Consider the following 25,641-nt stretch of genomic DNA (forward strand, 5'->3'; position numbering starts at 1 on the left):
AAGATAAATACAAAAGACAGTATTACAGCAATCGTGTACAAAGATCACTTTATGTGAAAATCATCGAATATGCCGAGTTCAAGTCGTCGTAGCTTAAAAAGCGCCAAAGTAATTTGCGGCCAATGTAGAATGGAGGTCAAAGAGGAGACAGAAGAGCACATTGAATGTGACAAGTGCTCAAAAATATTTCACGTAGTATGTACCAAGCTTGATAAACGTCAGTTTGACCATTTGCTAAAAAATGAGAGTGAGGAGTACATTTGCCACTTCTGTGTGGGGGATGAAAGTACAGCTGTTATAGTCAGAAAAGAACTGCAACCAATAACAAACCAATTGTCAATGTTGCAACAGTCTATGAATTTCATGTCGTCAAAATTCGATGAGATTACTAAATCCATTGTAGAGAACAAAAACAAAATAGAGAATGTTGAGAAGGAAAATCGCTACTTGAAGAAGGAAATCCAATATTTAAAACAGTCTGTTAAGTTGCTAAATGATCAACGCGTACAAAATGATTGCATCATTAGTGGAGTGGTAGTTGGTAGTGAGATTAGCGCAGCTGATGCAGTCATAGAAATTTCTAAGGCAGTTGGGGTTGACATACAGAAAGAATCCATAAATGATGCATTTTTCTTGAGGAACAAAAACTTGACCAATCCAAAGAAAAGCTTGATTGTAAAGTTCAATTCCAGGTCTGCAAAGGAGAAACTTATGTCCACAAAGCCGAAATTGAAAGCTAATGCTTCAACAAATTCTGTTTTTGTAAACGACTTTCTGGGAAAAGAGACCTTGGAACTGTTAAAGTATGCTAGAACAGTAAGGTCAGTGGGATACGAATTTGTTTATTCTTATGGAGGAAGGATTTATGTAAAAAAAAGCGAAATTACAAAACCGATTCTAATCAAGACTGAGGAGGATGTGAATAACATATTATTGAAGGCTACCACAAATAAGCATAGTAACCGCAAAACTGGTGATGTTGATACTGATCCATCTGAAGAAGACACTCAGGTCCAATTTATGTCTCCAAATTTAATATAATTTCATATTAATTGATTTATATAAAAATTGTTAAATTTTTTCCATTTTTAAAATGAATTTTAATAATAATTATTTTTCAAATATTCATTATTTTAATAATTATTTAAGTTCCTTGAAAGGCAAATATTTCAATATTTTATCTGTAAACATACGAAGCATTTCATCTCTAGATAAATTCAACAAATTTAAATTATTGATTTCTAAGTTGGACGTATTGCCAAGTATAATCGCTGTTCAGGAAACATGGTTTCGGTCAGATTTGAAACATATATACAACATGGATGGTTATAGTGTGGTGCATTGCTGTAGGCGGGATGGGTATGGTGGAACGTCACTCTTTGTTATGGACACCTTAAAATATACGGTCAATCGTTGTGAGAGCCGGCATTTCTTTGATGTCATACAGATTTCGTTAGTGGATCTTAAAGTTAAAGGGAAACCCCTCAGCATTACCACATTTTATCGGTCTCAAAAGTGTGATTTGAATTCATTTTATAGTTTTTTGGAAGATTGTGTACAATATTCAGGCAGATATCCAAGTATTTATGTCGGTGATTCAAATATAGATTGTTTGGATGACAGTTTATCAACAGATTTATCAAATATTTTATTTCAATATGATTACAAGAACTGTCATGTATTGGTAACTCGACCGGGAAGTGGGAAATCTCTGGATAATGTATATAGTAACATCCATGACATGATTGGAGTGAATTCGATTGAATGTGATATGACGGATCACAATATAATTTCATGTAATGTAAGTTTGGAAACACAAGGTTCTGACTTTACAAGGTACAGGATTAGTAGATGCGATTATGATATTCTATTAGAACAACTACAACGTAGGTTAGCTGTGACATATAGTTCTCGGGGCAGCTTGGATTATACGTCTTCTTTTATTCAAGTATTCACAGAGTCTATAGATGTATCCACCACTGTCATAGAGAAAACCGTTTCGACGAGATATCGAATTGTCCCTTGGGTTAATAGGAATCTTCAGGCTCTTATTGAGCTAAAGAAGAAATTGTTAAGGAAGAGATGTAAGAGAGGGCTAGGAGCTAGCGAGGAGAGAATATTAAAGCAATTGAGTATGATAGTGAGGAAAGCAGGGAGAATTTCTATGAATATGTACTATCAGGATAAGCTTGAAGGTTTGCAACAGAATCCGAAGAGATGCTGGAAGTTTTTGAACGAACAGTTGGGAAGGAATTTAAACAAGGATTTGCAGCTAGTGAATGACAGAGGGGAGTTTGTAGCTGAGGGTTCGGAAATGTGCGAACTTTTCAATGACTATTTTATTGAGATTCCGAAGCTACTAAAAGAGAAAGTTGTGCGATTGTCAGGGGATCACTGTAATTTACTCAATAGTTTGACTCAAAGCCCACATATTTTCGGTTTCAGAAATATATCAGAGGATGAAGTTACGGCTAGTTTTTCAGCTCTTGAAATGGATAAATGTCCTGGCCATGATGGGATTTCAGGTAAAATGTGAGCTAAATGTAGGGAACTAGTTGTTCCGGCGCTTACCTATGGTTTTAATCAAATGATAACTACTTCTCAATATCCAGAAGCTTTTAGGATTGCCAAAGTAATCCCTATTCCAAAGGAAAAGGGTGCAAAGAATTCCGCGGATTACAGGCCTATTGCGCTCTTGTCTTCAGTTGACAAGATTTTTCAGAGGATTTTGTATGGCCAGATGATGTCATTTTTGAGTGAACATAAAATTGTTCAAGATTTTCAATTTGGTTTTAGAAAGGGTTGCGGGACACAAGAGGCCGTTGTGAATGTGATGGATATGATATGCGACGGTTTGGACAGTGGGTTTGGTGGTGTTGCGGGAGTTTTCTACGATTTTTCTAAGGCATTTGACCTAGTGGAATGTGAAATTTTGTTGCAGAAATTGTTACTATACGGTTTTGATGGGTATTCTTTGAAATTAATAAGAAGTTTTTTGAGTGATAGGAAGCAATACGTACAGATAAAGGAGAGTAGAAGTGAGATGGCCTATGTCCAATATGGGGTACCCCAGGGCAGCGTTTTGGGACCACTGTTATTTATGCTTTATATTAATGATATTGTGAATCTTAAGCTTTTTGGCAAATTGGTAGCATATGCGGATGATATTAGCTTATTTTACCCTTATAATCACGACGTTATTTTAAGAGCTCAGATTGAACGGGACGCGGAGACTCTCAGAGAATTTGCCAGGATAAATAGGTTGGTACTGAATGCGGAGAAAACAAAGGTGGTTCGTTTTCGACCACATTCAGCGGGTAATTATTTGAGTGTATCGATCTGCGGGAGGGATGTCCTAGAATGTAGCTCTGTAAAATATTTAGGTATACATCTACAGAGCAATTTGGCATGGGATTTACACATACAGAGTATTAAGGGGAAAATTGCTCCGGCAATTGGTCTGTTGTACAAATTTAGGAACAAATTTAGTGATGGAACAAATTTACTGTTATATAATAGTTTAATACATAGCCACTTGAACTACCTGCCTATTGTCTATGCCTACAGGAAAAGCGGCGCTTTAAAATCCTTACAAAGAATGCAAAATAAGGCCCTTAGAATTGTATACAAACTTCCGCGTATGTACTCAACAATATCCTTATATCAGAACGTTGCAAAGACTATTTTGCCAATTAATGGTATTTACAAAATGCAATTGCTTGTATATATGTTTAAGTCTATCCGTAATATTAGACATTGTCCTATAGAATTTCACATTAACCAGACAGCTTTTAATACTAGAAATAGCTCTAACTTATTGGTAAAGAGATGTAGACTAGAATTAACGAAACAAAGAATTGGACACATTGGTGCTATAGAATATAATCAGATGCCTTTTCATCTGAAGTCAATATGTACAATATCCTCTTTTAAAACACAATTAAGACAATATCTTCTTCAAAATATTGAAATGCTTCTAATGTAATTTAACAACTGGAAAGTAAATGAACTGTAATATCTGAAAAACTACAAATTGTATAATATATATTTACTATTGTAACACTCATTGCCAACTCGCCCCTAAAATGTCTATAAGGCGCTGGGGCACTACGAAATTTGATATTATGTTCTGAAATAAACTTAAATAAATAAATAAAAAAAAAAAAAAAAAAAAAAAACTATTGTTCTCTGATAACTGGACACCTTCCAAATGTGGACAACATTTTGGCGACCGAGGGTTTCCACTTCTAAGAGGTTTCACTGTAATGAGAAATTTCCATGAAGTAATTGGATACTAATTTCATTTTTACCTGTTCACCTGCGTGTTGTGATATGTGAAAAGGTATTGAAATATGTTTGAAAAAGAAAACCTGATAATAATAATAAATATACAGATTGTTGTGGGGAATGTGGAAGAAAATCTGCCAAAGTCGGAAATAATGAAAATTCTTCATGAGATAGTTGGACACCAATTTTATTTTTTTAAAACTTAGTTAATGTAGCTATTCAATCTCCATATTCACCACGGAGAATATAAACCACAATTGTATACCAGGGATGTAAAATGCAGTACTATAGTACGTTCTTCAATACTTTTTCACCCCGGTCAGTACTGTAGTACCCACGCGAATGATTTAGTACTTTTTATGTAGACATTTTTGAGCCGATTTCAGATTAATGGTACAATATTTTTGATAAAATATTTTAATATTTTGAGAAAGTCTTATTTGCTAATAGTCTTTCACAAATTTGGCAAAACAGAAATGTTCCTACGGGAAGAAAATCTCGACTTGGTAAAAGCCATAGTCAGAAACAAGATTTTATTGAATTTCAAGAAGGTTTTAGTCGAAAAATGCATACGATTCTATATTATCGATTTTTTATTTCGGTAGAAAGTTTTGCCAAAATTTTATTTCTATAGAAAATTTTTGCAAAAATTTGTTTCTATAGAAAATTTTTGCAAAATTTTATTTCTTTAGAAAATTTTTGCAAAATTTTGTTTCTATAGAAAATTTTGTCAAAATTTTGTTTCGGTAGCAAATTTTGTCAAAATTTTATTTCTATAGAAAATTTTGTCAAAATTTTATTTCGGTAGCAAATTTTGTCAAAATTTTATTTCTATAGAAAATGTTGTCAAAATTTTATTTCTATAGAAAATTTTGTCAAAATTTTATTTCGGTAGCAAATTTTGTCAAAATTTTATTTCTATAGAAAATTTTGTCAAAATTTTATTTCTAGAGAAATTTTGTGAAAATTTTATTTCTACAGAAAATTTTGTCAAAATTTTATTTCTAAAGAAAATTTTGTGAAAATTTTATTTCTATAGAAAATTTTGCCAAAATTTTATTTCTATAGAAAATATTTTTCTATTGTCAAAATTTTTATTTCTATAGATAAACTTTTATTTCTACAGAAAATTTTGTCAAAATCTTATTTATATAGAAAATTTTGTCAAAATTTTATTTCTATCGAAAATTTTGTCAAAATTTTATTTCTATAGAAAATTTTGTCAACATTTTATTGCTATAGAAAATTTTGTCAAAATTTTATTTCTATAGATAAACTTTTATTTCTACAGAAAAATTTTGTCAACATCTTATTTCAATAGAAAATTTTGTCAAAATTTTATTTCTATCGAAAATTTTGTCAAAATTTTATTTCTATAGAAAATTTTACTTCTATAGAAAATTTTTTCAACATTTTATTTCTATAGAAAATTTTGTCAAAACTTTATTTCTATACAAAATTTTGTCAAAATTTTATTTCTATAAATTTTTTTGTCAAAATTTTATTTCTATAGAAAATTTTGCCAAAATTTTATTTCTATAGAAAATTTTGCCAAAATTTTATTTCTATAGAAAATTTTGCCAAAATTTTATTTCTATAGAAAATATTTTTCTGTAGAAAATATTGTCAAAATTTTATTTCTATAGATAAACTTTTATGTCTACAGAAAATTTTGTGAAAATCTTATTTCTATAGAAAATTTTGTGAAAATTTTATTTTTATCGAAAATTTTGTCAAAATTTTATTTCTATAGAAAATTTTGTCAAAATTTTATTTCTATCGAAAATTTTGTAAAAATGTTATTTCTATAGAAAATTTTGTCAAAATGTTATTTCTATAGAAAATTTTGGCAACATTTTATTGCTATAGAAGTTCACCAATGTGGTATCACAATGGACTGAATAGTCTAAGTGAGCCTGATACATCGGGCTGCCACCTAACCTAACCTAACCTAACATTGCTATAGAAAATTTTGTTAAAATTTTATTTTTATAGAAAATTTTGCCAAAATTTTATGTCTATAGAAAATTTTGTCAAAATTTTATTTCTATAGAAAATTTTACTTCTATAGAAAATTTTGTCAAAATTTTATTTCTATAGAAAATTTTGTCAAAACTTTATTTCTATACAAAATTTTATTTCTATAATTTTTTTGTCAAAATTTTATTTCTACAGAAAATTTTGCCAAAATTTTATTTCTATAGAAAATATTTTTCTGTAGAAAATATTGTCAAAATTTTATTTCTATAGATAAACTTTTATGTCTACAGAAAATTTTGTCAAAATCTTATTTCTATAGAAAATTTTGTGAAAATTTTATTTTTATCGAAAATTTTGTGAAAATTTTATTTCTATAGAAAATTTTGTCAACATTTTACTGCTATAGAAAATTTTGTCAAAATTTTATTTCTATAGAAAATTTTGTCAAAATTTTATTTCTATAGAAAATTTTGTCAAAATTTTATTTCTATAGAAAATTTTGGCAACATTTTATTGCTATAGAAGTTCACCAATGTGGTATCACAATGGACTGAATAGTCTAAGTGAGCCTGATACATCGGGCTGCCACCTAACTTAACCTAACCTAACATTGCTATAGAAAATTTTGTTAAAATTTTATTTTTATAGAAAATTTTGCCAAAATTTTATGTCTATAGAAAATTTTGTCAAAATTTTATTTCTATAGAAAATTTTACTTCTATAGAAAATTTTGTCAAAATTTTATTTCTATAGAAAATTTTGTCAAAACTTTATTTCTATACAAAATTTTGTCAAAATTTTATTTCTATAATTTTTTTTGTCAAAATTTTATTTCTACAGAAAATTTTGCCAAAATTTTATTTCTATAGAAAATATTTTTCTGTAGAAAATATTGTCAAAATTTTATTTCTATAGATAAACTTTTATGTCTACAGAAAATTTTGTCAAAATCTTATTTCTATAGAAAATTTTGTGAACATTTTATTTTTATCGAAAATTTTGTGAAAATTTTATTTCTATAGAAAATTTTGTCAACATTTTACTGCTATAGAAAATTTTGTCAAAATTTTATTTCTATAGAAAATTTTGTCAAAATTTTATTTCTATAGAAAATTTTGTCAAAATTTTATTTCTATAGAAAATTTTGGCAACATTTTATTGCTATAGAAAATTTTGTTAAAATTTTATTTCCATAGAAAATTTTGCCAAAATTTTATGTCTATAGAAAATTTTGTCAAAATTTTATTTCTATAGAAAATTTTACTTCTATAGAAAATTTTTTCAAAATTTTATTTCTATAGAAAATTTTGTTAAAACTTTATTTCTATTCAAAATTTAGTCAAAATTTTATTTCTATAATTTTTTTGTCAAAATTTTATTTCTATAATTTTTTTTGTCAAAATTTTATTTCTATAGAAAATTTTGTCAAGATTTTATTTCTATAGAAAATTTTGCCAAAATATGATTTCTATAGAAAAATTTTGCCAAAATTTTATTTCTATACAAAATTTTGCCAAAATTTTATTTCTATAGAAAATTTTGCCAAAATTTTATTTCTATAGAAAATTTTGCCAAAATTTTATTTCTATAGAAAATATTTTTCTGTAGAAAATATTGTCAAAATTTTATTTCTATAGAAAATTTTTTATGTCTACAGAAAATGTTTTCAAAATCTTATTTCTATAGAAAATTTTATTTTTATCGAAAATTTTGTCAACATTTTATTGCTATAGAAAATTTTGTCAAAATTTTATTTCTATAGAAAATTTTGTCAAATTTTTATTGCTATAGAAAATTTTGTCAAAATTTTATTTCTATAGAAAATTTTGTCAAAATTTTATTTCTATCGAAAATTTTTTAAAAATGTTATTTCTATAGAAAATTTTGTCAAATTTTTTTTTTATTTTTTGTCAACATTTCTTTCTGTTGAAAATTTTGTCAAACTTTTATTTCTATAGAAAATGTTGTCAAAATCTTATTTGTATGGAATATTTTGTCAAACTTTTATTTCTATAGAAAATTTTGTCAAAATTGTATGTCTATAGAAAATTTTGTCAAAATTTTATTTTGGTAGAAAATTTTGTTAAAATTTTATTTCGGTAGAAAATTTTGTCAAAGGTTTATTTCTATGGAAAATTTTGTAAAAATTTTATTTCTATAGATTATTTTGTCAAACTTTTATTTCTGTAGATTATTTTGTAAAACTTTTATTTCCATAGAAAATATTGTTAAAATTTTATTTCGGTAAAAAAAAATTTGTCAAAAGTTTATTTCGGTAGAAAATTTTGTCAAACTTTTATTTCTATAGAAAATTTTGTCAAAATTTTATTTCTTTAGAAAATTTTTTCAAAATCTTATTTGTATAGGATATTTTGTCAAACTTTTATTTTTGTTATTTTATAACATTTTGTCGAAATTCTATGTATTCAGGCCGAGATATTTGCTATTGCAAAAGCTGCAGAACTTCTATCGATGAGGCCGTTATTTAGATGCGATATCAGCATTTTCGTCGATAGTCCGGCAGCTATAAAGGCCCTGAGCAATACGAACATAAGGTCGAAGGTGGTCAGCCGCTGTCGTAGAGAGCTTAACTCTGTGTTGAGTACCTGGACATTATGGCATAGCTGGGAATGAAGAGGCAGATATACTGGCTAAGGAAGGCGCAGGTGTTACGGAAAACGTCATTTCTGACGTTTTTCCTCCGCTCTCTTTGTTTATTTACAGGATCAATAGCAAGTATGAAGACTTATGGAAGAGACGATGGGATTCTTCTATTGGCTGTGAACAAACCAAACTGGGACGACAATAATATTAGGAACTCTGAAGTCTTGATGCCATTGCAGAGAGAGGATGTGAGGTCTATGATAGGCATCATAACGGGACACAACACCTTGGGAAAACACATGGTAAGGATAGGTCTAGCGAATGATGATATTTGTAGGTGGTGTCTGGACCCCGAGGCTATGGAAGATTCTTTTCACTTCCTGTGCCAGTGTCCAGTACTATTTTTCAGAAGAAACAAGATACTGAGCTCTTGTTTCTTTCAGACTATGACCGACTTGCGAGAATGCAGCCGGAGGAATATTCTCATTTTCATCAAGGCTTCGGAGTGAAGGAACTAGGCGCGTCCGAAGGATACATTAGCATACAATAGACTTATTCCGGCCGGAAATAGACGGACACGAGGAGAAAGATGGAAAGAAGTTTGAGGAATCGCAATGGACCAACTATGGTCTAAGTGGACACAAATCCGCTAGTTCAGATTCGTGTCATCCTCCATAACCTAACCTAACCATGTCTATAGAAAATTTTGTCAAAATTTTATTTCGGTAGAAAATTTTGTTAAAATTTTATTTCTATAGAAAATTTTGTCAAAATGTTATTTCTATAGAAAATTTTGTCAAAATGTTATTTCTATAGAAAATTTTGTCAAAATTTTATTTGTTAGAAAATTTTGTCAAACATTTATTTTTGTTTATCTACATAAAATTTATGAAGTACAGCTGTGGCAACCGTGATATAAAACTAACAAAAAAATATTTAAAATTGAGGGCTTGACAAACAAAATTTTATGTTCTTTAAAATTCAGTCTAAAGGAGCTCTTGACAATAATCTTCCAATGGAGTTTTTGTTGAAATTTACTTTTTCGCTCAAAAAATACCTTTATTGTACTTTCTTAAAAATTGTATCTTCCATCCCTGTTGTATACAAAGAGGACAACAGATAGCAACACTCCTTGAAATATAAATTTTTCCAATAATATCACCCATAAGACATAAAACTCGAGAATATTGTTTATGTATTTCGTCTGACACTTTATGCTATTTCTTTTGTTTGTTTGCAAAAATATTTGAATTAGCATTTACAAAAAAAAAAAAATCGTTAAATGTACTCTGATGACAAAGACCTTTAGCTTGAATGAGTTAAAATAAAAAATACCAAACAGGAAAATAACTAAAACTCAAATGAAAAGGAAAGACAGAAGGACACAGTAAAGAGTCCCAAATGTCATTGTGTGAATTAGTCGAAAAGCTGCCAAATAGTATTAAGTAAATTCCTATTGACATGAAGTAATGTCAACCAAAATGACATTGCAAACAACTTTAAACGTTATAACCAAAAACGGAAGAAAAAATAATGGGAAGCCACATAATCGTTCGTATGCAAATAAGAGGAAATATTTCAGAATGAAATATTTGCTTAATAGACCAACAATGAAGGTGGAACAAAGTCTATTTTGGTAATATTTAAATTTCTAAATTGTTCGAAGGTATTAACATAAATGATTTGGCCAAAGGTTTTGAAATATTTTTTTAATAGAAATTTCTCAAAGAGAATATGGTAAGAACTTACCTGATATCTGCAGATCTGGAAGAACAGGAAAAAATATAGAAAATTAATGTCTGAGAAAATATTTATATATCATAAAAAAGTGTATGTTTGCAAATAAGTTTTGTATAAACCATCTTCAATCCCAAATTGAAAAATTTTCGTAGAAATAAATTAGTTTTCATATAAATAATAAGTCTAAAGTCTAAAGTCGGGAGGCGCCGACGATTTTATACCCTGCAACACTTTGCGGATCTTTTTAGACTTCGACGTCCAGGCGAAAGGTAAAATTTAAAAAATTTATAAAATCTAATGATTTCTTATACATTGTTTATATTACAGAAAAGGGTGCTAATAACTAAAAAACCTCGTGGAAGTGAGAAAGATGTGAGGGAATAGGCAATTAGTCAGAATTTTTTTTTTGTGGTTACGAAGTTGAAATTGTTTTTACATCATGTAAAAGAAAAAACATTTATCACAAAAAGTATATAATTTTCAACCAAATAAAATTTCTTACAGCGAAAAAAAAATGGGAAACGATATATTTTTTCCTAAAATTTCGTTTGAGAGGAAATAATTATTTTGTTTGCGTGTAGCTAATATTTCATCACTAATTCTATGTCTGTTGACAAATAGATCGGCACACTTTTGAAATATTTTTTGGTAATTTTAATTGGTTCTGCTGTGTTTTATGCAATAAGATTCAGAAAATTTGAATTTATTGGTAAAATTGCACTAAAAAAAAAGGATCACCTCAAAAGAATAACCTCTTAGGGAGGATTTTTGGATGTATTTACATTAAAACTAATGACTTTGGAAGAACTTCCAATTTTGTTTTGCTGGGACATGACCAATTTGCAGTATCAAACGACCTACATCAATAGCAACTATTTGCGCCAAGTTTTAAGTTGATAACTTGTTTGAGAGTTAAAGTGATTTCAACAGATGGATTTTACCATAACCCAGAATATATATTTTGTGAGGTCTGAGACCAATAAATGAAGTTATTTGTGATTTGTTACTTTACATATCAGCTACACGGTAAATATCTGTATATGAAAAATGACCCCAACTTTGGACCCTTTTGTTAAGATCAACATAACAGATCAGTTTTATTCGAAATTTTTGGCGAAACCTGAACTCAGTTATTGATGTGAACTTGGATTCTTTGTGTTATAAAACAGGGTCCTTCATAGATGCTCTTTGCCAATTGTGACCACTGTTGCCACAGTTCGTAGAATTCTACCAAAAAATGGTAAATTTTGACAAAAATTTCTATAGACATAAAATTTTTACAAAATTTTCTATAGTAATAAAATTTAGACAAAATTTTTTATAGAAATAAAATTTTCACAAAATTTTCTTTACAAATAAAATTTTGACAAAATTTTCTTTAGAAATAAAATGTTGACAAAATTTTCTATAGATATAAAATTTTGACAAAATTTTCGATAGATATAAAATTTTGACAAAATTTTCGAGAGAAATAAAATTTTGACAAAACTTGCTATAATAAAATTTTGACAAAATTTTCGACAGATATAAAATTTTGACAAAATATCCTATAGAAATAAAATTTCGACAAAATTTTCTATAAAAATAAAATTTTGACAAAATTTTCTATAGAAATAATATTTTGACAAAATTTTCTTTAGAAATAAAATTTTGACAAAATTTTCTATAGAAATAAAATTTTGACAAAATTTTCTATAAAAATAAAATTTTTACAAAATTCTCTATAGAAATGAAATTTTGACAAAATTTTCTTTAGAAATAAAACTGTGAAAAAATTTTCTATAGAAATAAAATTTTGACAAAATTTTCTATAGAAATGGAATTTTGACAAAATTCTCTATAATAAAATTTTGACAAAATTTTCTATAGAAATAAAATTTTCTATAGAAATAAAATTTTTACAAAATTTCTATAGAAATTTTCAAATTTTCTATAGAAATAAAATTTTCACAAAATTTTCTTAAGAAATAAAATGTTGACAAAATTTTCTATAAAAATAAAATTTTTACAAAATTTTCTTTAGAAATGAAATTTTGACAAAATTTTCTTTAGAAATAAAACTTTGAAAAAATTTTCTATAGAAATAAAATTTTGACAAAATTTTCTATAGAAATGAAATTTTGAAAAAATTCTCTATAATAAAATTTTGACAAAATTTTCTATAGAAATAAAATTTTGACAATATTTTACATAGAAATAAAATTTTTACAAAATTTTCTGTAGAAATAAAATTTTGACAAAATTTTCTATCGAAATAAAATTTTGACAAAATTTCTGTAATAAAATTTTGACAAAATTTTCTGTAATAAAATTTTGACAAAATTTTCTGTAAGAGAAATAAAATTTTGACAAAATTTTCTATAATAAAATTTTTGAAAATTGTCTGTAATAAAATTGTGACAAATTTTTTTATATAAATAAAATTTTGACAAAATTTTCTATACAAATAATATTTCCACAAAATTTTCTTTAGAAATAAAATTTTGACAACATTTTCTATAGAAATAACATTTTGACAAAATTTTCTATAGAAATAAAATTTTGACAAAATTTTCTATAAAAATTAAATGTTGACAACATTTTCTATAGAAATACAATTTTGACAAAATTTTCTATAGAAATAAAATTTTTACAAAACTTTCTATAATAAAATTTTGACAAAATTTTCTATAGAAATAATATTTTCACAAAATTTTCTTTAGAAATAAAATTTTGACAACATTTTCTATAGAAATACAATTTTGACAAAATTTTCTATAGAAATAAAATTTTTACAAAACTTTCTATAATAAAATTTTGACAAAATTTTTTATAGAAATAAAATTTTGACAAAGTTTTCTAAGAAATACAATTTTGACAAAATTCTCTACAGAAATAAAATTTTGACAAAATTTTCTATAAAAATAAAATTTTTACAAAATTTTCTATAGAAATAAAATGTTGACAAAATTTTCTATTGAAATACAATTTTGACAAAATTTTCTATAGAAATAAAATTTTTACAAAATTTTCTATAGATTTCGTTTGCTTGCAGTCCACCAAAAGCGTTCCAATTTACTTTAAAACCACAGGAAAACAACAGGAAATGTGGAAAAGTTTATCAGTTATGTTATATATGAGCAATCCAATGCTATAGTTACGAGGTCAAATGATTCATTTAAGTATTCCTGGCATACCAAACTCACATTGTCTAAACAAAAATAATACTCAAGAATTCATGTGGTTGTTCTCCAAGCGAAATTAATCATATGCGTTTTTTTTAGAAATTTGCAATTTTACGGTAATATCATTGGCATAATTATGCTAATAATAATAAGAAAAGCAAAAAAATCCGCAATGCAATTTTACTCGACAAACAAGCAATGTGTACGGAACTGTGTCCAAATATGTTTGCCAATTAATTTTTGTTTTTTTTTATGGTTTTAATTTTTCTTTTTGCCATGGTTTGGTTTATTGCACTCAGTGCGTGTCGTGGACCGACCTTGTTCCATTTTGTGGGGTATGCAATTGCAGAAGCCACCAAGTGGCAAATCATTTGCGTGTCATGATGGCCATACATGCAAATGATTTATATTTTCATGTTTAACAGAAATCTAGATCATGTTCTTTTTAACCAAATGGTTCGTTGCTCATGTCCATTTTGTATGCTTTTTATTAATTTTGTTTAATTTCTTTTATATTTTTTGTAATGTTTTCTGCGAGTGTTTTTTTTCAAATACACTTTTAACTTGACTAATTTTTAAGAGACCAGGAGCCACATTTTGACTCAGATTTGCCTTAAATTTAGAAGTCCTTGTTGTGTTTGATATACTACCTTGTTCATAATTTTAAAGTGTGTACGGCGCATAGTTGTTCCAAATCGCCTTCTTTGGAAAATGATTCTGCAACTTTTGAACAGATAAAGATATCAACATAATTTTCTTGGTTTGAAAGCTAAGGTGTTTCCTCTTAGTTTGCCAGTGTATGGGTGTCTAGTGCGTCTACGCGCTGACCTGTAGGCACTGATGCACTGTTGATCACCTCGGGGGTATGACATTGTGTTTTAATTTTTTTCTTTGTGTGAAAGCTAAAGTGTTTTCCTCTAAGTTTGTGGATCCCTAGTGGGTCCAGTGCATGTGTGAATCCATTTTATAGCTTGTGAGATATGGGCACTTCGATTTGTTTTTTAACAAAGTGGGGTCAGTATTTTTTTGGGAAATTTTAAATCTGAACCGATTTCGACGAAATTTGGCATGCATAGTTACAATGATAATTCTATTTCCTGTGCAAAATTTCTAGATCATGTTCTAGAAAGTTTGAAATATTTTTTATGAAATATATTTCCAAAAATTATTATTTATACCCTCCACCATAGGATGGGGGTATATTGAATATTCTGGATCGTGGTGAAATTCTGAGTCGATCTGAGCATGTCCGTCCGTCTGTTGAAATCACGCTAACTTCCGAACAAAACAAGCTATCGACTTGAAACTTGGCACAAGTAGTTGTTACTGATGTAGGTCGGATTGTATTGCAAATGGGCCATATTGGTCCACTTTTACGTATAGACCCATACAAACGGACCCCCAAATTTGGCTTGCCGATCCTCTAAGAGAAGCGAATTTCATCCGATCCGGCTAAAATTTTATACATGGTGTTAGTATATGGTCTCTAACAACCATGCAAAAATTGGTCCATATCGGTCCACTTTTACGTATAGCCCCCATATAAACGGACCGCCAAATTTGGCTTGCGATTGCTCTAAAAGAAGCAAATTTCATCCGATCAGGCTGAAATTTGGTACATGGTGTTAGTATATGATCCCTAACAACCATGCAATAATTGGTCCATATCGGTCCACTTTTACGTATAGCCCCCATATAAACGGACCCCCAAATTTGGTTTCGATTGCTCTAAGAGAAGCAAATTTCATCCGATCCGGCTGAAATTTGGTACATGGAGTTGGTATATGTTCTCTAATGACCATGCAAAAATTGGTCCACATCGGCCCATAATTATATATATCCCCCATATAAACCGATCCCCAGATTTGACCTCCCGAGTAGTGTTGTAAATTTTGATTACTTTTGACTACTCGTTACTATTCGTTACTTTTGAATTGAGTACTCGTTACAACTCGTTACTTTAAAAAAAAATTAAAAAAGACATTGTGGGCAATTTTTTTTTTCTTCTTTTTAAAATTAAAAAACGGTATAGAAAAGCAGATTATAACTTCGTATTCAATATTCGGTATTTTTCCGTCAGGGTATATCTAGATGGAATTGTGTATTACTGATGCTTGCAATTTTCAAACTTTTTAAATCCACCATTATCCACCATTGACAGTGGATACAAATATTTAGCGATCATTTTTATCGTGAGACCCAATGTTGAAATCTTCCATGGGTTTTTGAATAAGCTTGGGCCGTTCTCTGAAAACAATTGGATTGAACCAGCTGAAATCAACGACATTATTATTCATACTATTTGCATGAGACGTGATCCATGTGATTCTTTAAATTAAAGCTCCCACCCACACCCAATGCAATTTTTTTCAAATGCAAACGTTTTTAAGAAATCAGATAAATTTTTCACTTTCTTCAAATATGAAGCCATATATCCTTTTCGTGTCATTTTAACTGATAAAACGATTTTCGAAAACTTCAATTAATACTTTCCAAGAAGTCAAGAATTTTACTTCCAAACCGCCAACTTACTTACCGTTAGAAGAAAAAAACTGGCATTGAAGATATTGAGTACTCATTTTCTCGTAACGAGTACTCAAAAAATTAGTCAGTAACGAGTACTTGTAATCAAATACTCGTTACTTTCCCAACACTACTCCCGAGCCTCTTAGAGGAGCAAAAGTCATCCGATCCGATTGAAATTTGGTACGTGGTGTTAGTATATTGTCTCTAACAACCATGCCAAAATTGATCCATATCGGTCCATAATTATATATAGCCCCCATATAAACCGATCCTCCGATTTGGATTGCGGAGCCTCTAAGAGAAGCAAATTTCATGCGATCCAGCTGAAATTTGGTATGTGGTGTTGATATACGGTCTCTAACAAAAATTAGTCGAAATCGTTCAATAAACTTTCTGTCTGATTAAACTTTCTGTCTGATTAGCCCGACATTTTGATTTTTGTGTATTTTTCTGTTTTATATAGATTTATTTTTTATAAAATGCCTACATAGATTAATTCCAGGATTTTACTTCTTAAACTTCTGGAAGCCTAATTATTTTTTGAAATTTTTTGTTTTTATAAATACATATTCTGGAGATTGTTGTTATCTACCCATATCTTGATGTGGTCTCTATATAGTCTTGTGTCGTATTTTAATTTATTGGCCTGACATTAAAATGTAGAGTTCTTTACATCCCTAAAATGCTGAGATTTTTCGTCGAGTCGTATCAAAATTTAAAATTAGGGTTCTTTAGGACATACTCGTATAAACACATATGGCAAAATAGAATACTTATATCGGTCTATTTTTGGAACACAACACTTTAAAATTAAAATTAGAATACTGTTAAAATTTAGGTACACCACCTGGAGTCGACTCCGGAGTCGGAGTCGAGGTTAATAAGAAATGCTGGAGTCGGAGTCGAGCAAAATTGACTCGACTCCACAGCCCTGGTCCAAAAGGACTGCATCGGAAGTGAAAACAATTAAAGGGGGATCCCGGGATGCGCTTGAAAAGAAATGTTTCCCCAGCAAAAATTTTTTTTTTTTTTTTTGCTGGGAAACTAGAATAGAATTAAATCGGCTTTAGTGAAATATAGGGTTCACTTTTTTTTGAGTGTGGGGTGTTTTATGTGAAACCAAATCTTATTACATAATTTACGAGATTTAAAATCGACACTAAAAATGTTTTATACTTATAATACGAATAATAAATATACTTAGATATATATTTATAAATTGAAAAATTTGTTATATATAGTTGTTGCCACTAGGAATTTATTAATGTCACTTCCAAATAAATTCAACGGAATGAAATTAGACAAGTGAAATAGGATCCAGCACCTTGAAGTATCTAATAGAAAATAAATTAAAAATTTTTTAGTAAAAAAAAATAAATACATTCAATAAATATTTACCGCTACTGCTGTTGTTAGAGAGATTCCAAAGAAATTCAAACCAGTCAAATAAAATGGTTTGCTATTGGTAGCTATGGCCAAATTGATCAATTTCATGAGATTAACATTCATTTTAGTGTCACTAGATCGATGAAGAACAATTTCCCATTTGGATTCATAATACATCGAACTGATCTCATCAGTCTACAAAAAAATTACGAAAATTTCAAAATTACTCATCAAAAAATTTATCTACACGATCACTTACAATGGTTACAATAGAAGTACCCATACTTCCAAAAGCTATAGTCTCCTGAACCTTACCAATGGCCCAAAATATATAACCAATACTGGTCATGGGACTCTATTAAGGAATTAAAAATCACAGATCACTTCATTTGAAAAACTGAAGAGAGAGAGAGAGAGTGCCCCACTTACAGTATAAACCTTAAAACCCAAAGCACATATGGATGCAGCCATAAAGGCAAAGATGACAAATAACCTAAAGGAATATTCATTCTGGATCTCTTGGGCGAATGTATTTAAACGCACATTTTCATCTATAGTCTCTATAAGAATTTGACGAAATCTTATGGCAATATCTCGATTTTCTTTCTCCACCAAAAGTTGATCAACTTTAGCTGCAAGATTTTCCTTCATTAGCCTATAACGACCATTCAAATGAAATATCATTGTCGCCAATTTATTTGCTTCGCCAAACATCATTGTGGCCACTATTATGCCAACCCAAACATTCGATGCTAACCACAGTAAATAGAAGTGCATAGGCGTATAATCCATGGGTGGAACCATTTTGTACATTAATTCTCGGCTTCCTGTGGAGAGGAAAATAATCGGTGTGATCAGGTATGAGATCAGGGCACATAAATACAGGAAAGAAAAACCCAAAATCGGTATCAATTGACGCTGAATATATTTATAAATCTGAGGATGATGGGATCTGAAAGAAAAATAAATGGAGAAAACATGGAGCATATGATGAGAAGTCCCTGCCATCAGTTTTCAAAAAGAAAGAAATTTCTTTTTTGTTTTAATTATTCAGAAGGGATTACAACAAGCGTTAGGGAGGTTTGCTAAGTAAATAGTGTTAAAACCTCATTGCTTCAATCCAGGGATGGAAAATGGGGGGATATCGTAGTACCCTCGCGAATGATTTAGTACCTTTTATGTAGACATTTTTGAGCCGATATCAGATTTATGGTACAATAGTTTTGACAAAATATTTTAATATTTTGAGAAGGTCTTTAACAAACTTATTTACTAATAGTCTTCTAGAAGTTGGCAAAACGGACATGTTCGTGTGGGAAGAAAATCTCGATTTTGTAAAAGCCATATTCAAAACAACGATTTTATTGAATTTCAAGAATTTTTAGTTTTAGCTTTCACGTGAACACTTTCTAGATAAGAAGTTATCGATCGCGTACCAAATTAATGCAAACTATTACAGTCACGGTCGAAACTTGAGACAAAAATAATCTACCAACATTTGGAGAAAATCTTACCAAAAACTATAAAAAAATTATTTTACAAAAATTTATTTCAAAATTTTATTTCTATAGAAAATTTTATCAAAATTTATTTCGGTAGAAAATTTTGTCAAAAGGTTTATTAACATTTTATTTCTATAGAATATTTTGTCACAATTTTATTTCTATAGAAAATTTTGTCAAATTCTTATTTTTATAGAAATTTTTGTCAAAATCTTATTTTTTTTAGAAAATTTTGTCAAAATTTTATTTCTATACAAAATTTTGTCAAAACTTTATTTTAATAGAAAATTTTCTATATAAAAATAATTATTTTACAAAAATTTATTTCAAAATTTTATTTCTATAGAAAATTTCAATTGAAAATTTTGTCAAAAGGTTAATCAACATTTTATTTCTATAGAATATTTTGTCACAATTTTATTTCTATAGAAAATTTTGTCAAATTCTTATTTTTATAGAATTTTTTGTCAAAATCTTATTATACCCTCCACCATAGGATGGGGGTATATTAACTTTGTCATTCCGTTTGTAACACATCGAAATATTGCTCTAAGACCCCATAAAGTATATATATTCTGGGTCGTGGTGAAATTCTGAGTAGATCTAGCCAGGTCCGTCCGTCCGTCCGTCTGTTGAAATCACGCTAACTTCCGAACGAAACAAGCTATCGACTTGAAACTTGGCACAATTAGTTGTTATTGATGTAGGTCGGATGGTATTGCAAATGGGCCATATCGGTCCACTTTTACGTATAGCCCCCATATAAACGGACCCCCAAATTGGGCTTGCGATTGCTCTAAGAGAAGCAAATTTCATCCGATCCGGCTGAAATTTGGTACATGGTGTTAGAATATGATCCCTAACAACCATGCAAAAATTGGTCCATATCGGTCCACTTTTACGTATAGCCCCCATATAAACGGACCCCCAAATTTGGCTTGCGATTGCTCTAAGAGAAGCAAATTTCATCCGATCCGGATAAAATTTGGTACATGGTGTTGGTATATGTTCTCTAATGACCATGCAAAAATTGGTCCACAGCGGCCCATAATTATATATATCCCCCATATAAACCGATCCCCAGATTTGACCTCCCGAGCCTCTTAGAGGAGCAAAAGTCATCCGATCCGATTGAAATTTGGTACGTATATTGTCTCTAACAACCATGCCAAAATTGATTCATATCGGTCCATAATTATATATAGCCCCCATATAAGCCGATCCCCAGATTTGTCCTCCGGAGCCTCTTGGAGGAGCGAAATTCATACGATCCGGTTTAAATTTGGAACATGGTGTTAGAATGTGGTCTCTAACAAACACGCAAGAATTGGTCCATATAGGTCCATAATTATATATAGCCCCATATAAACCGTTCCCCAGATTTGATCTCCGGAGCCTCTTGGAGGAGCAAAATTCATCCGATCCGAAATTTGCAACGCGGTGTTAGTATAAGGCCGCTAATAACAATGCCAAAATTGATCCATATCGGTCTATAGTTATATATAGCCGATCCCCAATCACACAAAAATTGGTCCATATCGGTTCATAATCATGGTTGACACTCGAGCCAAAAATAATCTACCAAAATTTTATTTTTATAGAAAACAAAATGTTATTTCTATAGAAAATTTTGTCAAAATTTTATTTTTATAGAAAATTTTGTCAAAATTTTATTTCTATAGAAAATTTTGTCAAAATTTTATTTCGATAGAAAATTTTTTCCAAATTTTACTTCTATAGGAAATGTTGTTCAAATTTTATTTCTATAGAAACTTTAAACTTAATTATATACGTATTTAATCGGCCTTTTTTAGTTTAATATATACCACGTATGGACTATGTGGTACGCAATCCATGGTGGAGGGTACATAAGCTTCGGCCTGGCCGAACTTACGGCCGTATATACTTGTTTTTTTTTTAGAAAATTGTGTCAAAATTTTATTTCTATAGAAAATGTTTTCAAAATTTTATTTCTTTAGAAAGTTTTTTTTTTTTTAAATTTATAGAAAATTTTCTTTCATATAGAAAATTTTATCAAAATTTTATTTCTATACAAAATTTTGTCAAAACTTTATTTCAATAGAAAAATTTGTCAAAATTTTATTTCGGTAGAAAATTTTGTCAAAATTTTATTTCGGTAGAAAATTTTGTCAAAATTTTATTTCCATAAAAAGTTTTATCAACATTTTATTTCTATAGAATATTTTGTCACTATTTTATTTCTATAGAAAATTTTGTCAAATTCTTATTTTTATAGAAATTTTTATCAAAATCTTATTTTTTTTAGAAAATTTTGTCAAAATTTTATTTCTATAGAAAATGTTTTCAAAATTGTATTTCTTTAGAAAGTTTTTTTCAAAAACTTATAGAAAATTTTCTATCATATAGAAAATTTTATTTCAATAGAAAATTTTGTCAAAATTTTATTTCGGTAGAAAATTTTGTCAAAATTTTATTTCGGTGGAAAATTTGGTCAAAATTTTATTTCGATAAAAAGTTTTATCAACATTTTATTTCTATAGAATATTTTGTCACAATTTTATTCCTATAGAAAATTTTGTCAAATTCTTATCTTTATAGAAAATTTTGTCAAAATCTTATTTTTTTTAGAAAATTTTGTCAAAATTTTATTTCTATAGAAAATGGTTTCAAAATTTTATTTCTTTATAAAGTTTTGTCAAAATTTTATTTCTATAGAAAATGCTTTCAAAATTTTATTTCTTTATAAAGTTTTTTCAAAAACTTATAGCAAATTTTGATAAAAAATGTTCTATCAAATAGAAAATTTTCTATAGAAATTATTATTAAAATTTTATTTCTATACACAATTTTGTCAAAATTTTATTTCGGTAGAAAATTTTGTCAAAATTTTATTTCGGTAAAAAAGTTTTATCAACATTTTATTCCTATAGAATATTTTGTTACAATTTTATTTCTATAGAAATTTTTGTCAAAATCTTATTTTATAGAAAATTTTGTCAAAATCGTATTTTTTTAGAACATTTTGTCAAAATTTTATTTCTATAGAAAATGTCTTCAAAATTTTATTTCTTTAGAAAATTTTGTCAAAAACTTATTTTTATTTATCTACAGAAACTAAAAAAAAATATAATACAAAAAAAATATTTAAAATTGAGAAGTTGAGAAACAAAATTGTATTTTCTTTAAAATTTAATCTAATGGGGCTCTAAAAGTACTTTTTCGCTCAAAAACTAAATAAAATAAATAAATATTTTCCAAAATTGAATCTACTACATCAAACTTACTGTTCAACATAAATTTCACCATAGAATTTCTGCAGCAACCTTTTCAGTTTATTCTTGTCCCAGCCCAATGTAAATGCCCGTAAATGGATTTCGATTAAGACAAAATATGTGGGTATTCCAGTCAGCAATTCATCCAAATTATTGAAATTTAAACGTAAATAACGAAATTCAGCTTCATTGGTTATTAGAAATATGGCAAAAGCCAAAAACCAACAGAAGCGATCAAAGCCATAGGCAATCCATGATGCATTATCTTCCACGGGCCAACAAATATTATTGGATAAACGATATAAACTTAAAGGCCATGATAAAGGTGCCTTCTTGCCATTGGGCAAACGTGGACGATAGTACATGACAAGATGATTGTACGTCACTTATTCTAAGAATCTACTCCACTGAGCTGCACGAAATGATTGAATTTTCTTCATGTATTTATACAGGTATTTATACACATAGAGAGAATGAAGAGAGTAATGACCCTTTTTGGAAGTAATTGGAAAAAGTTTTTCAAACTCTTTAAATTTAATTGACAATAAATTGTTTACATTTAAGTTCAATTTTCTTATTTGATAGAGCTGTCAATAATTGACAATCTCCTTAATTGTTTAACACCAAGCAACTAAAATGACTCCTGTATTGCAACGAAAGGTCAATAAAAGGTTTCGGTATTTGTTTCATTATATGATTTTGTTTTGAGATGAGTGAGTGAATAATAAAAAAAAAGTATATACGGTACATAAGATTCGGCCAGGCCACCATGGATAGCGTAGAAACTTCTGCGAAAGACTGTCATCCACAATCGAATTACTTGCGTTGTGGTACTACTTACCGATGGCAAGGTATCTTAAAATTTTCTAACATCGTTGTCTAAATTGTGAGTTTGTCCATACGTGGTATATATTAGACAACAAGTATATACAGTACAGAGAGTTCGGCCGGGCCGAATCTTAAATACCCACCACCATGAATCAAATATAATAGTTTCCTTTGAAAATTTCAGGGGGGTTTGATCACATATATTTTCCCAAGCAAATCAGTTCAACGAGTAGGCTTCCCACAGATAAATGTAAAGATTTTACCTATGAAGACTAGATCAGATTCTGAATTTATAAGAACCATTTTTTGTTCGAGTTTTAGAGGAATCATAAACATCTCTTGTAAGTGTGCAAGAAAATGATGAAATAACGTCTTGATTTGAAATCTAGAATCTGTGAATTTTCATCCCAATTATTTAAATGACTACGACAAGTAAAATCTGGAAATTTTGCATTCAGTTTCAAGCTCTTTTCATGATCAGTGCGCCCTCAATACCCTCAATAAGTGAAATCTGTCTATATGGAGGCCTTACCAAACGGGCCGATAAAACTAAATCATACATTCTTTGTTATGGGTCTAAAATGCCAGTATACTTTCAATTTGTGGCAAATCGGATAAAAACTACAATTTCTAGAAACCCTAGGAGTTAAATCGGGAGTTCGGTGTAATGGGGCTATACCAAAACATGGAAGGATACACACAGTATTCAGCACATTTAATTGTAGTTCTAGAATCTAGACCCCAAATCGGAGGGCCGGTTTATAAGGGGGCTATATCAAAAACTGTACCGATACTCAATATATTCGGCACACCCCTTTATGGTCCAAGTATACTTCTAGATTTCTAATTTCAGGCAAATTGGGTAAAAACTACGGATTCTAGAAGCCCAAGAAGTAAAATCGGGAGATCGGTCTATGTGGGGGCTATATCAAAACATGGACCGATAATCACCATTTTCGGCACATCTCTTTATTTTCCTAGAATACCCCTAGTTTTCCAATTTCAGGCAAATTGGGTAAAAACTACGGATTCTAAAACCCAAGAAGTAAAATCGGGAGATGGGTCTATATGGGGGCTATATCAAAACATGGACCGGTACTCACTATTTGCGACACACATCTTTATGGTCCTAGACAACCTCTAGATTTCAAATTTCAGGCAAATTGGATAAAAACTACGGATTCTAGAAGCCCAGGAAGTAAAATCGGGAGATCGGTCTATATGGGGGCTATATCAAAACATGGACCGATACTCACCATTTTCGGCACACCCCTTTAAGGTCCTAGAATACCTCTAGATTTCCAATTTCAGCCAAATTGGGTAAAAACTACGGATTCTAGAAGACCAAGAAATAAAATCGGGGGATGGGTCTATATGGGGGCTATATCAAAACATGAACCGGTACTCACTATTTGCGACACACGTCTTTATGGTCCTAGACTACCTCTAGATTTCAAATTTCAGGCAAATTGGATAAAAACTACGGATTCTAGAAGCCCAAGAAGTAAAATCGGGAAATCGGTCTATATGGGGGCTATATCAAAACATGGACCGATACTCACCATTTTTGGCACACCTCTTTAAGGTCCTAGAATACCTCTAGATTTCCGATTTGAGGAAAATTGGTTAACAATTACGGATTCTAGAAGACCAAGAAATTAAATCGGAAGATCGATCTATATGGTGGCTATATCAAAACATGGACCGGTACTCACCATTTTCGGCACAAGTCTTTAGGGTCCCAGAGTGCCTCTAGATTTAAAATTTCAGGCAAATTGGATAAAAACTACGGATTCTAGAAGCCCAAGAAGTAAAATTGGGAGATCGGTCTATATGGGGGCTATATCAAAACATGGACCGATACTCACCATTTTCGGCACACCTCTTTAAGGTCCTAGAATACCTCTAGATTTCCGATTTGAGGCAAATTGGGTAAAAATTACGGATTCTAGAAGACCAAGAAATAAAATCGGGATATTGATCTATATGGGGGTTATATCAAAACATGGATCGATACTCACCATTTTCGGCACATCTCTTTATTTTCCTAGAATACCTCTAGATTTCCAATTTCAGGCAAATTGGATAAAAACTACGGATTGTAGAACCCCAAGAAGTACAATCGGGAGATCGGTCTATATGGGGGCTATATCAAAACATAGACCGATACACCCCATTTTCGGCACACCGCATTATGGTCCTAAATTACCTCTTGATTTCCAATTTAAAGCAAATCGGATAGAAAATACACTTTCTAGACGCCCAAGAAGCAAAATCGGGAAATCGGTCCATATGGGCGCTATACCAAAACATGGACAGATAGGCACCATTTTCGGTACATTTTTTGATGGTCCTAAAAAACTTCTAGAT

At 29.7% G+C, this 25,641-nt stretch overlaps 1 protein-coding gene across 1 annotated transcript; it reads right to left on the reverse strand.

The window, feature by feature from the left end:
- Positions 1 to 17,496: 17,496 nt before the first annotated feature.
- On the reverse strand, positions 17,497 to 22,949 carry LOC142226792 (odorant receptor 74a-like). Its single transcript, XM_075297009.1, has 5 exons — positions 22,456 to 22,949; positions 18,117 to 18,639; positions 17,947 to 18,042; positions 17,700 to 17,882; positions 17,497 to 17,635 (listed from the first exon to the last, which is right to left on the reverse strand). The coding sequence occupies exons 1-5, from the start codon at positions 22,806 to 22,808 to the stop codon at positions 17,585 to 17,587; spliced, it is 1,206 nt and encodes a 401-aa protein (XP_075153124.1). The 5' UTR covers positions 22,809 to 22,949; the 3' UTR covers positions 17,497 to 17,584.
- Between the last annotated feature and the right edge of the window lie 2,692 nt (positions 22,950 to 25,641).

The sequence above is a fragment of the Haematobia irritans genome, chromosome 2, assembly GCF_050003625.1.
Source record: "Haematobia irritans isolate KBUSLIRL chromosome 2, ASM5000362v1, whole genome shotgun sequence".
Taxonomy (NCBI): Eukaryota; Metazoa; Arthropoda; class Insecta; order Diptera; family Muscidae; genus Haematobia; species Haematobia irritans.